Here is a 14,227-nt window from a genome sequence, read left to right as displayed (position 1 = left end):
GGAAGCTTCCTCTCAGGGAGCTAGAGCTCCCCATCTTCCTGCCCAGGCATCGGAGCATCTGCTTACCCTGTAACTAAAGACAACCTCCTGTCCTTGAGGTGCTGGCTGCCACAAATGTGGCCCTGGCTTACCTGGCTAGCCTCATGTTGAACCACCCTGCTCCTCTCACTCGGGGCTCCAGCCCAATCGAACAGCTTTCAGTTCGTTGAAGCCAAAGGCTCTGAACTGTCTCCAGCCTCAGGGCCTTTGCACAAATTATTTCATCTCTCCAGGTGTCTGGGTAAGTAAGCATCACTTGCTCAAAACGCTTTTCCTGAGCCCCATCTCGATCTAAATTAAGTCTCAGGCCAGGATTTATCACATCCCTCATTGTGTGGCAGTTATCACGGTTTGCAAGTATTATGTTTATCTGTGTATGTATTTTAATGCCTGTGAGCTCTGTTGGGGCAGGGATAGTATCCCCAGGGCTAAGCAAGTGTCTGACATAAGACAGACACACAGTGAATTTGTACTGAAGAGATGAAGAAGTAGCGTTTACACGCAGGAAAGCAACTCAGACGCTGCAAAGGAAGGGGGAAAAGCACAGGTTGTGCGCATGCTAAGTCGCTTCAGTCGTGTCAGACTCTGTGCGCTGCCGTGGACTGTAGCATGCCAGGCTCCTCTAGCCATGGGATTCTCCAGGCAAGAATACTGGAGTGGACTTTCCATTTCTTCCTCCAGTGGATCTTCTCAACCCAGGGATCAAACCCACGTCTCTTACCATTTCCTGCATTGGCAGGAATATTGGCAGGTGTATCCTTTACCACCAGTGCCACCTGGGAAGCCCCAGAAAAGTATACGTGCAGCACTTGAAGGGGGCTTCCCTGGTGGCTCAGCTGGTAAAGAATCTGCCTGCAGTGTGGGAGATCTAGGTTCGATCCCTGGGTTGGGATGATCCCCTGGAGAAGGGAAAGGCTACCCACTGCAGTGTTCTGGCCTGGAGAATTCCATGGACTATATAGTCCACGGGGTCGCAAAGAGTTGGACACGACTGAGCGACTTTCATCACTTAAAGGAGTGTCAGAAAGAAGGGATGGAATGCAACTTTGGTCCTGGATTTGGAGCCTGTTTCTAGAACATTCCTTGTTTCCTAAGATCCCATCCTTGGGATCAGCTTGACCCACTTTATCCTAAGAATGGAGTGGGGCAAGAAAGCCCTCAGCTCCTGTTAAAGTCAAGAATCCTGGTTGGAAGTTGGGCTATTAACGAACTGGGCAGGAGGTGCCAGATGGGGGCAAGCAGATGCTTCATGGTGTGGATGTAGGGCAGATTCCTGGCCAGGGGCACCCCGGGGGACATGAGCTGATGTGCACCCCCTCCCCGATGTCAGGACGGGATTCTGCTGGGAGCTGTGGGCGCTTATGACTGGAATGGAGCTGTGCTAAAGGAGACCAGCAGCGGGAAGGTCATTCCTCTCCGTGAGTCTTACCTGAAGGAATTCCCTGAGGAGCTCAAGAACCATGGCGCCTACCTGGGTAAGAGGCAGGGCTGAGGGGTGGCTAGTGGGCGGTGGGCCAAAAGAGGACTTGGGGGTCCAGAACATGCTCAAACACAAGACGAGGGGCTTGTCCATGCATCGTCTGTGCTGATTCAAGCAGTCAGGAGTCATTGCCTCTCCAGGCTGGCATCCAGCATGCCCAGCACCATGCCTGGCTCATCACAGGCTCTCCATTAGTAGCTAGAATAAATCAGTGTCCCCAAGCCAGGCTGTGGACCAGGCCATGCAGCAGGAGGTGAGAAAGCGAGTGAAGCTTCATCTGCCATTCCCCGTCTCCCCCACCGCCCCCATCCGTGGAAAAATTGTCTTTCACAAAACTGGTGCCTGGTGCCAAAAAGATTGCAGACTGCCAGAATAAATGACAAGTAGTCTGACCTGAAATTGTTTCCACTGATGCCTCTAGAGTCTCCGGCAGCTGTTGGTATGCTTTCAGAATCGAGTGCAGAAAAAAAAAAAAAAAAAAGAATCGAGTGCAGGAAGTCTGCCTCCCCAAGGAAAAAATGAGAGCTGAGGATGTGTTCAGTTCAGTTCAGTCACTCAGTCATGTCCAAATCTTTGTGTTATGATCAAGGCAGGAGTCATCTCCCATTAAGCACCTTAGTGTGAGTGAAAGTGGCTCAGTCATGTCCAACTCTTTGCGAGGCCAGAATACTGGAGTGGATAGCCTTTCCCTTCTCCAGGGGATCTTCCCAACCCAGGGATCAAACCCAGGTCTCCTGCATTGCAGGCAGATTCGTTACCAGCTGAGCCACAAGGGAAGCTCACCTTAAGCACCTTAAGGTGGTCGTAAAAAGAAAAGTGTGAGTCATTGACCTGGTGGTGACAGGTCCCAGCTGTGAGACCTTAACCATAACCCAGTCACCTCCAGTTTTGTAGTAGCGAGCCTCTGCCATTCATGCAGAAAGGGCTGAACCAGAGGAAAGGAGAAGCGCTCACGTTGTCTGTAAGTCTTCCTGAGTTTCTGAACTGAGTCTACCAGCTGTGACGTTATCACCAATGCAGCCTCAGACCCCACTTCTCCGTGAACTAAGTTGTCAGTGGGCCTCTCTGTGGTGGGAAGGTCGTTCCTCCTCCCAGAAGACCCTTCATGAGGCCCAACCATGGTCCCTCCTTGGGTGGGAGTCCGGAGGGAGCGCCTTTCTGCTCCTCCTCTCTCTGGGGGTTCATCCAGCGAGGGCACTGTGGGGGATCTCTGGAAGATTCCTCCCTCTGTGCCCCAAGGGAGATGGGGAGTTTGGGGAAGGAGACTGGGAGGCCAGGCTCTCCGCCTCCACACTGGGGAAGCTGATGGACTTCTGGCCCCGGGCCTTCAGGGAGGCTCTCTAGCTTTCAGGGTGGCCTTGCCTGCTGGTCAGAGCCACATGGGAACTGCAACCACAGCCAGCAGGGAAGCAGGAAGCTCTCAGCACTGCTTAGAGCTTTGAGAGTCAGGCCTCGCCTGCCCCCAGGACATTCAGCCCCCAGGACCCTCCCATTACCACTGTCCCTCCTTCCGGGAACCCCAAACGCCTGGGGTCAATGAGAATACTCTCAGTAATGCCGCTGAGGGCTCAGCTTAGAAGAAACCCTTGCTCCACCGCACAACGCTAAGCCTGCTCTACCCTTGTATTTTTGTGATTGCTCTGAATTCACAGCCGTTAGCCACCCTCCATGCGATATCCTGCTCTCACCTACCCCACATCCCAGAACACCTTTCCAAGTGTCAAAGATGTTGTATCTAGAACCAGTTTCCCACCCTACTGCACCCACACTCCCGGCCACTGTGAGTTGGCTTCTGTGCATCCCGCAGCCACTCTGAAAGCAACTAGTGGAACCCGAGACACAGTTACCCACATATACACAGGCGTGCACACAAGCATGCACACACAGCAGAAGGAGCCGCTCATTCCCCAGAAAACACCCAGGAATTGCCAGCAAGGCCTGGCACCCATCTAAAAACAGGGATCCACTCTCCAAATCAACTGGCAGGAAGTAGGACTCTCGGCTTTGCACACCTGCAAGGGTCCCACTTTCAGGAGGGTTGTCTGAGGACGCTGCACCCAGAGCTGGGTGCTCGACTGGAAATTCACAGGGACCAGGCACTGATCCCGAGAACATGGATTGGAGGCCTTTCCCAAAGAGCCCCTGGGTTTCCGTCTTGTTCTCTTTTGAGTGGCATACGTGTGTGGATGCAGAGAAGCCTGGGCACTCCCCGCTTTGGGGCTGCAGGAATCTCTGAGACCCCCTACCTGCATGCCCTGAGCAGAGCAGTTCCTTGCCTCTGCACAGCCAACCCTTCAGTTTTTGGTGGACCACTTAGCAGGGCATTCTGGTAATGAAGAGGACATTGCCTGGTCCCCAGAGAGACTACTGGTGGGGATCAGAAACAAAGCCAGCCCAATATAAAAAGAAGCATGGCTAGGGTTTGTTCTCTCGCCTCCCTGCTCCCCCACGTGCTCACCTGTGGGGAGAGTGAAGCAGGCGATGTGCATGTTCCAGGTCAGCGATGCCTTTTAGTGACCCCACCTGGCTTCTTTCCATGCCCTCCAGCAGAGGGTGGGCGCAGTGAGTTCCCTGCACCGTCCACCAGCCCCTTCCAAGCCCTGCCTCTTCCAGGCCTCCTCTTCAGCTGAGCCTGGGAACCACCGTCTAGAACTACCATCTGCTCAGCCTGCTCTGAATACTCTCCTTTCAGCAGCCCACCCATGCTGCCAGGCCCTGGCGAGGTCTGCCAGGCCGCGGGGTCAGAGACCAGCCTGTTTCCTCCCACGGCAGGGTACACAGTCACATCGGTCGTGTCCTCCAGGCAGGGGCGGGTGTACGTGGCCGGAGCCCCCCGGTTCAACCACACAGGCAAAGTCATCCTGTTCACCATGCACAGCAACCGGAGTCTCACCATCCACCAGGCCCTGCGGGGCGAGCAGGTAACGCAGAGGGGGCTGGGGGTGGGGCCGACAGGCGGGACAGCCGGGGTGGCGAGGCTGGGAGGGACTGCAACTCAGCTCGTCCCTCACAGGACTGCCCCCAGATCCAGAAACATCCTTCCTGGCTAGGGGGGTATGCCTTCTTTATACCCACCTTAGAGCTGATGCTCCCTCCCCAGACAGCCAGATCTCAGACCCTGCTGCTGCAACGAGAACCTGGGAGAACCCATGGAGCCCTTGTCTCTGGTGCACTAGCCAGACCTCTGCCCCCGACCACCAGCATCTCTCTGGTCATGTCTAGAGTTCAGGGCTCTAGCAGAGGCAACATCCAGGCTATGACTTCCCAGCTTGGGCTGACAAGGCCCCTAGGCATCTGAAGGGGCACTCATGTTCCTCATGCCACCTTGGTGCTCCCAGAAGTGGGAGGAGTCATGCCTCTGCCCACAACAAGGCCCCAGGGGTGCACCAAGATGCCAACTTCTTTCCTTCCCTGGAACGGGCATGATGCAGAACAGTACAACTGCCAATATCACAGCACCCCCCAAGACGTGGTGGGCAGTCTCATGTTAGAAGGTCTGAATGCATGGGGGAAAGCTATGATTAAAGTCAGGGATAGTGAAAAGATCAGGAAACAGGGTTCTGATACAGGTTTTCAATAGCCCAGGAAAACTGTGGTCCTGAGAATCAACACAGCTTTTCCAAGGTTATTGGGGAGATTCACTGGGTAAAGCTCAGAATCCTGGACTCTTGGTGGGGCTGCCTACTTTGTGCTACCTCCTGACCCCAACGACCCCCACACAAGGCCTTCGCCCCTCCTGCCTGGCAGCATCCAGTGTCCATGGCACCCTGCGCTGAGCTGAGCCCTGTCCAGCTCCTTCCTGTTATTCTTGGCTTGCCCCTGGTGCTCCAGAGCCTGGGAACAGCCCTGCTTCCTGCCTCTTCTACTGCCCTCGGCCATGAGGACACGCTCTCGGCCAGGTCTAACCTCAGTCCCTCTAGCTGCAGGGAGCCATCCTTTCACCATCCCTCTTCCCATCCCAAGGGCACCGGGGACCCGGGCGCTGCTCTGGTCCCAGCCTCCACACTGCCTGCCCATACCCCACCCAGGGCCGGCCCTCAGGAATCCAAGGTTAGACCTTGAGAGCCGGAGGGAATTCGCTGAAGAATATATGACATTTTTACTGCCTGGATCTGCCTCCAACATCCAAACAAGAAACCGCAGCACTGAAAGCAGCTAAGTTAAGTGGATTCCAAATCACCGTGACCCGTATAGCTGAGGCCACATGTTTAGACAGTCTCTCTCCGCCTCCCTCTTTGCTCTCTGTCTGCCTCGTAATCATTCTGTGTAGGCACATCTCTCCCCTCCCCATACCGTGTTTATAATTTCCTTTTTCCCCTTTTCTGTATTTTTTTTTTCATTCTCCTCAGTTAAAAGTTTTTAATGCTTGAGGATAAATTTCTTCCGAAAACACCCCAAGCCGGGAAGGGAGAATCATGGGCTTGGGTGTCAGATGGATCAGAGTTCCAACCCAGTTTGGCTGTAACCGGCCTTCTGACCTTGGGTTAGTGACTCAAATTCTCTGAGCTTCAGTTCCTTCCCTGTGAAGTAAGGACAATGATTTCTCCCAAGACAGCGTGAGGCTGTAAAGTGCCTCACGCAGGGCCTGTCCTTGGGAAGGGCTCCTTTTCTTTCCTGACCAATCCCTTGCTCCTATAAACATTTATAGAGTACCTCCTGTGTGCCAGGCACAGCGCCCAGGCTTGGACGGAATGAGACAGGAGCAGCACCCACTGTTGGGGGGCGTCTGTGGAGGGAACCAGTGCTAGGGGGGAGGAGGACGGGGCTGGGGGAGAGCATGAAGAAAGGGACCCCACGGCAGGGGATGGAGTTGGGAAGGCCAGGGATGTCTTTGAACAGGAAGTGACCTGTAGGATGATAGACATGACCTGGAGAGAGGGGAGGAGAAAAGGGTAGAGGCTAAAGAGAAGTATGTGCAGGGGAAGCTGGGAAGCCTGCCAGAGCAGGGGGCTTTTGGAGAAGAGAAATCACTTCAGTGATTTCTGAAAAAAATCTGACAGTGAGAGAAAAAATTTCTGACAGTGAGAGAAATCACTGTCAGGGGGAATGTGGGAGCCAGAGGGTGGGAGCCAGAGGCTGGGGAGGCGGGGAGGCCAGTCCAGGAGGGTCACACTGCAGTTTGGACATTCCCCCCCAAAGCAAGAAAGGGGCATGGTCAGCTTCTGGAAGCCACTTGAGCTCCCCACAGGGGTGGGCTGGAGCGCCAGTCTGGAGATGGGCGGGGAGGGGGTCCTTCCTTTGGAAGGTGCCTCTCCTGAGGAAGAAGCATCAGAAGAGGAGGGAAGTAGATGGATTTGGGACATGTTTGGCATCCACCAAGTGGACTTGTGGGGAGACTGCAGGTGGGAGAGATGGGAGTGGAGCCTGGAGGACCCTTAGGTTTCTAGCTGAGTTGGAGGCATTGCACCCAAGGCGAGAGAGGAACACAGTAAGTGCTCAAATACTGAGAAGAAATCACAAGTCACCACCCAAGGTGCTAAGCCCAGTTATTTGGAAAATAAAATATTGAAAATGAGTTAAATGTCCAACAGAGGACTGATTAAACACGTTTGGCACATGCATAATTTGGAATGTTATACCATATAGTCAAACCTATGGCTTTTCCAGTAGTCATGTATGGATGTGACAGTTGGAGCATAAAGAAGACTGAGTGCCAAAGAATTGATGCTTTCGAACTATGGTGCCAGAGAAGACTCTTGAGAGTCCCTTGGACGGCAAGGAGATCAAACCTGAATATTCATTGGAAGGACTGATGCTGAAGCTCCAATACTTTGGCTACCTGATGCAAAGAGCTGACTCATTGAAAAAGATTCTGATGCTGGGAAAGATTGAGGGCAAGAGGAGAAAGGTGTGACAGAGGAAGAGGTGGTTGGATGGCATCCCTGACTCAATGGACATGAGTTTGAGCAAACTCCAGGAGACAGTGAAGGATGGGGAAGCCTGGTGTGCTGCAGTCCATGGGGGTCACAAAGAGTCAGACAGGACTTAGCAACTGAACAACAAAAGTTAAATAATGGAAAGTCAAGTGGTGGTGGAATGGTAGGGTTGGCGGGGGTGGGGGCCCTCATTCTTTCAGCAGAGAGTCTGAGTCAAAGGCTGCCCACTGGTAAGGGGAGGCCTCTCAGCAGCCCAGCCCCATGCCCCTCCCCCATCCCTGTGCCGCAGATAGGCTCTTACTACGGGAGCGAGATCACCTCGGTGGACGTGGACGAAGATGGTGTGACTGACGTCCTGCTGGTGGGCGCGCCCATGTACTTCAGCGAGGGCGGAGAGCGGGGCAGGGTGTACGTCTATAACCTGAGACAGGTACGGAGCGCGGATGCTGGCCAGCTTTCCAGGGGCACCTGACGCATGCCTTGATCAGGTGTCCATGAGGGAAGCTGGGAAGCGGAGGCCAGCGCATGCCTGCAGACTGGAGAGGAGAGGAACCGCCTCTGCCCTTGGGTTTATGTAGCGGGAAAGAAACAGAGAAACACAGAGGGGGGTGGTGCGAGTGGGTCATGACCCTGAGAGCCCTTGCCAAGCCCCCTGAGCCTTTTCCTGCCCCTGATTTTGCAGGACCGGTTTGTTTACAATGGAACGTTGAAGGATTCCCACGGTTACCAGAACGCCCGATTCGGCTCCTCCATCGCCTCCGTTAGGGACCTCAATCAAGATTCCTACAACGATGTGGTGGTGGGGGCCCCTCTGGAAGACAACCACGGGGGCGTTCTCTACATCTACCACGGCTTCCAAGGCAGCATCCTGAAGACGCCGAAGCAGGTGCCGCCCCCCACCCTAACCCCCAGAATGAATGGAGCTAGAACTTGGAGTCCTAGTATCTCATTCCCTGTCCTCACCCAGGAAAGGATTGCCATCTGTCCTAGCTCTACCTGCCTCAAGTTGAAATTAGTCTCAAGACCTTCCCGTCACTCCTGTGGATACCCTCTCCCTGCTTAACTTCATCTCCCAACAACAGCAATAACAAAACCCCCCAAGGACCTGAATCCCGCTGGCCCTCACATGCTTTCATGCAACTGACTACATGTGGAGAAGACCTGGGGCTTCCCTAATGGCTCAGTGGTAGAGAATCTGCCTCCCAACACAGGAGACGCTGGTTCGTTCCCTGGTCCAGGAAGATCCCCTGGAGAAGGAAATGGCAACCCACTCCAGTATTCTTGCCTGGGAAGTCCCATGGACAGAGGAGCCTGGAGTGCTAAAGTCCGTGGGGTTGCAAACAGTCGGACACAGCTGAACAAATGAATGGAGAAGGCCTATTTGGGCTCCTCTTCTCTGGAAATGCCTCAGGATAGAAACAGTGCTATACCCAAAAGTGAGCCATCCCAAGCGCCTTCCCCTCAGGGTCATCACTTTTGCCTGTTTTATTAGTAAGCTAGCCTAATATACCACACTTAGAGATAGTGATGGGTTACCTGCCATGTAATGTGTGTTTACATCCCGTGGGGAATTCTTTTCTTAAATAATTGATGTACAATATTATATGTTGCAGATGTACATCAGAGTGGTTCACAATTTTTAAAGGTTATATTCCATGTATAGTTATTATAAAATATTGGCTATATCCCCTGTGTTGTATAATATATCTTCATAGCTTATTTACTTTATACATAATAGTTTGTATCTTTTATCTCCTACCCCATCTTTCCTCCTTTTCCCTCTTCAGTGGAGAACCCTTTTATGACACATTATTTAATCCAAAAGAATGACTTAATGGTAGAAATTTCAGGTTCCAAAACAGACCAGGAGAGGAGATAGCTTTGGGCTGAGGAAGTTTCCTGATAATTTCAGACAGACTGTCTCCAGGGCTCCCAGTTGTGTTTTCTCCTTAGGGTGCCCACACCCAGCTCTTTCCTTCTGCTTCCTGCAGAGAATCCCCGCCTCAGAGCTGGCTCCTGGCCTCCAGTATTTTGGCTGCAGCATTCACGGGCAGCTGGACCTCGATGAAGACGGGCTCGTGGACTTGGCAGTGGGCGCGCTTGGCAATGCCGTGATTTTGTGGTTGGTTCCCCCATTTTTCACAATTCTTGGGCTCTCTTGAGGGTCCTAATGGATACAGGCTTTAAAAGACACACTTTAGACTCTTTGTCTCTTGTTTTTAATCACTGTCGGCCAAATTCACCCTGTTCTTATCCCGTTGTGACTATGAATTTCCTTTTTATGGATTCACTGTAAGTTATTTTGAAGTCCAAATCCCTCTTCTCAGTGGGGTTCAGAGATTTTAGAGCTATTTAGTGGCTAAAGGGAGAAGGCGATGGCACCCCACTCCAGTACTCTTGCCTGGAAAATCCCATGGACGGAGGAGCCTGGTAGGCTGCAGTCCATGGTGTAGCTAAGAGTCAGACACAACTGAGCAACTTCACTTTCACTTTTCACTTTCATGCATTGGAGAAGGAAATGGCAACCCACTCCAGTGTTCTTGCCTGGAGAATCCCAGGGACGGGGGAGCCTGGTGGGCTGCCGTCTATGGGGTCGCACAGAGTCGGACACAACTGAAGCGACTTAGCAGCAGCAGCAGCAGTGGCCAAAAACCCCCTTAGACTTTTTCCTACAAGTTCTGATTACTGGGCATTTCTCCCACTTGGCTTCTCTTAAAGGGACAGGCTGAGGATATTCTCCTCAGCTGGGAGGATTTCCTTCTCCCCTAGTGTGAAAGATTTCTTTCCTCCAAATCCCTTCTGACCCCTGGTTTCCTTTCTCAGGATCTCATTTCTGTACCAGTCCATAGATATTTGCCATGCATTTGTACTTGGGGTCTGTGTTAAGCAATGGTCTGCAACTTTAAAAAAAAAAAGGTTTTCTAAAGGTCCATCTATTCTACTGAGTGATGTGTCAGCTACTTTTTTAGCCAAAAAGAAACTTTAATTTGAGCTAATTTTATATATGTTGATACTTTTATTATAAATACAATAACTTAAAGAAAATTTGTGAAATAAATCACTCATAGTTTCATCACCTTAACATTACCACTATTAATATTTTGGCATTTCCCTACCATTCTTTTACCATCTGCATATAATTTTATACAAGTGCAATCACATTTTTCATACAACTTAAGAAAGATGTTAAACAGAGATAACTGATGACTTCACGGGGAGAATCTTTAGGTTCTTGGTCCTCAAGAATATTACATTCCACTCAGGAAATGTCTTAGTCCAGGTTCCCTGGAAAACAGAGCCTGAGGCGAAAGCTTGTGCATCTGCGCTGCTGTGGGAGGGACTTCAGTCTCAGAAGCAGAAGTGAGAGTCCAGGGGAACTGAAGCAGGAGAGGAGGAGAGGGATTCGAGAGGAAAGTACCTAATGAGCTGCAGACTGACACTCTGGGCAGCTCCCTGCTCCAACATCTCCTGAGAGGCAGAAAGAATACAGCCTCTGCTTTCTGCAACAGCCCCTTAGGGGAGCAACGGGGAGCAGTGTATCTGCGAGTTCCTAGTGTCCCCCCAGTGCCAGGGCCCAAGTGTCAGCTGTCCCACACCTCTGGGCAGCACCGAGGAAGCGGGGTCTCTGCAGGTCCCGCCCGGAAGTTGCACTGGCACCACAGCCTATCAGGTGGGGATCTTAGGTCTTTGGTAGAGACAGCAGCTTGGGCTAAATGTATTCACTGCTTTGGTTCTAGCCAGGAAGCAAGACAGGTGAACAAGGCCCAGGTTAGGGGGTAGATGTTGTCTCCCAAGTCTGTGGGGCAATACATAAACTACATTCTTTACAGGAAACAAGATAAACATACAACCAGAAGAATCGGTCCCACAGAGTGGATTCAATCAAGCCCTAGCTAAACCTGAGTGCTACCTGAGTGCTGCTGAAACTGTGGGCTGAAGCCCTCTAGGGAAAATTTAGAGTCAAACTCCCTGGATCTCAAACATGACTGCCATTAGCATCACCTGGGAGCTTTTAAACCTCTCATTACCCAGGCTTTACCCTGACCACTTAAAGTAAAATTTCTAGGTCAAGAATTCAGGCATTTAAAGAATCTCCAGGTGTTCGCTTCCAGTAGGCACCTAAGTCTGAGAACCACTGATAAAAGCCATTATATTTACACAGCATTTTGCAATGTCAAAGGGCATTCTCACTTACGTACTTTGATTCGCACAATTCCCTGTCAGAGAGATCACGTGGTCTGTCCAGTAGGAGCCAAGACTCAAACTTACCCTTCTCACTCCACAGCACAGAGGCGGCGCCATCCCCCTTTCACTAAGAAGAGCCGGGTATTAGCACAGATAATCATGCTACAACTCTGAAGCATGTAAAACTCACTACACTTGTTTCTTTTTATATAAATGCATGGTTTGGAGAGGCAATAGTTTCCTTCCCTAACTCTATTTGACTTAGTCAATACGAGAGTAAATTCGTATTTCCTTGACTGCCTGGATGGGGCAGTGTTGTGATGGGTGGATAGTGGGGAGTCCTAGAACTGTGAGTCATTTTCTCCTTTGGCTGCACATTGGAATCACCCGGGGTGCTTTAACACGCACGTTCTCCAAAGTGTGGTCCAGGTACCAAAGGCACTAACATCACCTGAGAGCTTGCTAGAATACCAGGCCTGCTTTTTAACAAGATCCCTAGGAAATGTGCAAATATACTGAAGTCTGAGAAGCATTGCTTTACGACATGTTGATGCTGATTCTGGTTTGATTTGACAAGGAGAGCAATTTGGGGATCAGGATTTTTTAATTTTTATTTTATAGTAGAGTATAGTTGATTTACAATGTTGTGTTTCAGGTGTACAGCAAAGTGATTCAGTTATACATATACATATGTCCATTTTTTTCAGAGATTTTTCCCATAGAGGTTATTACAGAATATTGAGTAGAGTTTCCTGTGCTATACAGTAGGGCCTTGTTGATTATTTTATATATAGTACTGCTGCTGCTGCTAAGTCGCTTCAGTCATGTCCGACTCTGTGCGACCCCACAGACAGCAGCCCACTAGGCTCCTCTGTCCCTGGGATTCTCCAGGCAAGAACACTGGAGTGGGTTGCCATTTCCTTCTCCAATGCATGAAAGTGAAAAGTGAAAGTGAAGTCGCTCAGTCGTGCCCGACTCTTAGCGACCCCATGGACTGCAGCCTACCAGGCTCCTGCATCTATGGGATTTTCCAGGCAAGAGTACTGGAGTGGGTTGCCATTGCCTTCTCCAATATATATAGTACTATATATATGTTAATCCCAAATATTTCCAGTTTATCTCTCCTCTCCATTTTTAACGTTTGGTAACTGTAAGTTTGTTTTTAAAGTCTGTGACTCTGTTTCTGTTCTGTAAATATGTTCATTTGTATCTTTTTTTAGATTCCACATATGAGTGATATCTTATGATATTTGTTTTTCTCTGACTTCACTTAATATGGTAATCTCTAGGTCCATCCATATTGCTGTAAATATCATTATTTCATTATTTTTTATGGATGAGTACTATTCCATTTTATATTCCATATGTATATGTATGTATGTACACCACATATTCCTTATCCGTTCCTCTGCTGATGGACACTTAGGTTGTCTCCTTGTCTTGGCTGTTGTAAACAGTGCTGCAGGGAACACTGGGGTGCGTGTATCTTTTTGAATTATGGTTTTCTTTGGATATATGCCCAGGAGTGGGACTGCTGGATCATGTAGTAGTTCTATTTTTAGTTTTTTAAGGAAGCTTCATACTGGTGTACCAATTTATATTACCACCAACAGTGAAGGAGGGTTCCATTTTCTCCCCACCCTCTCTGGCATTTACTGTCTGCAGATTTTTTTGATGATGCCATCCTGACCAGTGTGAGGTGAGCCCTCCTGGTAGTTTTGGTTTGCATTTCTCTGGTAATTAGGGATGTTAGACATCTCTTATTGTGCTTTTTGGCCATCTGTATGTCTTCCTTGAAGAAATGTCTATTTAGATCTTCTGTTCATTTCTTGATTGTGTTGTTTTCTTTTTTGATATTGAGCCGCATGAGCTGTTTGTATATTTTGGAGATTAATCCCTTGTCAGTCACTTCATTTGCAAATATTTTCTCCCATTCTGTGGGTTGTCTTTGTGTGTTGTTTATGATTTCCTTTGCTAGGCAAAAGCTTTTAAGTTTAATTAGTCTCATTTGTTTGTTTTTGTGTTTATTTTCATTACTCTAGGAAGTGGATCCAAAAAGATATTACCGCAATTCATGTCAAAGAGTGTCTTGGCTATGTTGTCCTCTAACATAGGAAAACATCTTGAAATGTTTTCACAGGAAAACACAAATCTTAAATTTGCATCTTTAATCCATTTTGAGTTTATTTTTCTATATGGTGTTAGAGAATATTCTAGTTTCATTTTGTTTGCATGTAGCTGTCCAGTTTTCCTGGCACCATTTATTGAAGAGACTGTCTTTTCTCCACTGTATATTCTTGCCTCTTTTGTAATAGATTAATTGACCATAGGGATTCTGTGGTAGCTCAGCTGGTAAAGAATTGACCATAGGTGTGTGGATTTATTTTGGGGCTTTTTTTTTCGTGTTCCATTGATCTATATTTCTGTTTTTGTGCTAGTACCATGCTGTTTTGATTACTGTAGCTTTGTATTGTAGTCTGAAGTGAGGGAGCCTGATTCCTCCAGCTGTTTTTCTTTCTCAGAATTGCTTTGGCTATTTGGAGTCTTTTGTATTTCCATACAAATGTTAAAATGTTTTTTTCTAGTTCAAGCATCAGGAGTTTTTAAAGCTCTCCAGGTTACTGTAGTGGACATGCAGGGTTGATGT

At 49.5% G+C, this 14,227-nt stretch overlaps 1 protein-coding gene across 1 annotated transcript in view; it reads left to right on the top strand.

Annotated features, from left to right (window-relative positions):
* The window catches only part of ITGA11 (integrin subunit alpha 11), a 133,109-nt gene that overhangs the window by 92,806 nt on the left and 26,076 nt on the right, over window positions 1-14,227 (top strand). The window contains exons 11-15 of the mRNA XM_027553060.1: window positions 1,370-1,514; window positions 4,292-4,440; window positions 7,685-7,825; window positions 8,078-8,281; window positions 9,387-9,517. Of these exons, the coding sequence (XP_027408861.1) occupies window positions 1,370-1,514; window positions 4,292-4,440; window positions 7,685-7,825; window positions 8,078-8,281; window positions 9,387-9,517 (770 nt within the window). The remainder of the gene's footprint in view (window positions 1-1,369; window positions 1,515-4,291; window positions 4,441-7,684; window positions 7,826-8,077; window positions 8,282-9,386; window positions 9,518-14,227) is intronic.

This window comes from Bos indicus x Bos taurus, chromosome 10 (genome assembly GCF_003369695.1).
Source record: "Bos indicus x Bos taurus breed Angus x Brahman F1 hybrid chromosome 10, Bos_hybrid_MaternalHap_v2.0, whole genome shotgun sequence".
In the NCBI taxonomy this organism is placed as follows: domain Eukaryota; kingdom Metazoa; phylum Chordata; class Mammalia; order Artiodactyla; family Bovidae; genus Bos; species Bos indicus x Bos taurus.
This window is presented reverse-complemented; position numbering and strand designations above follow the sequence as displayed.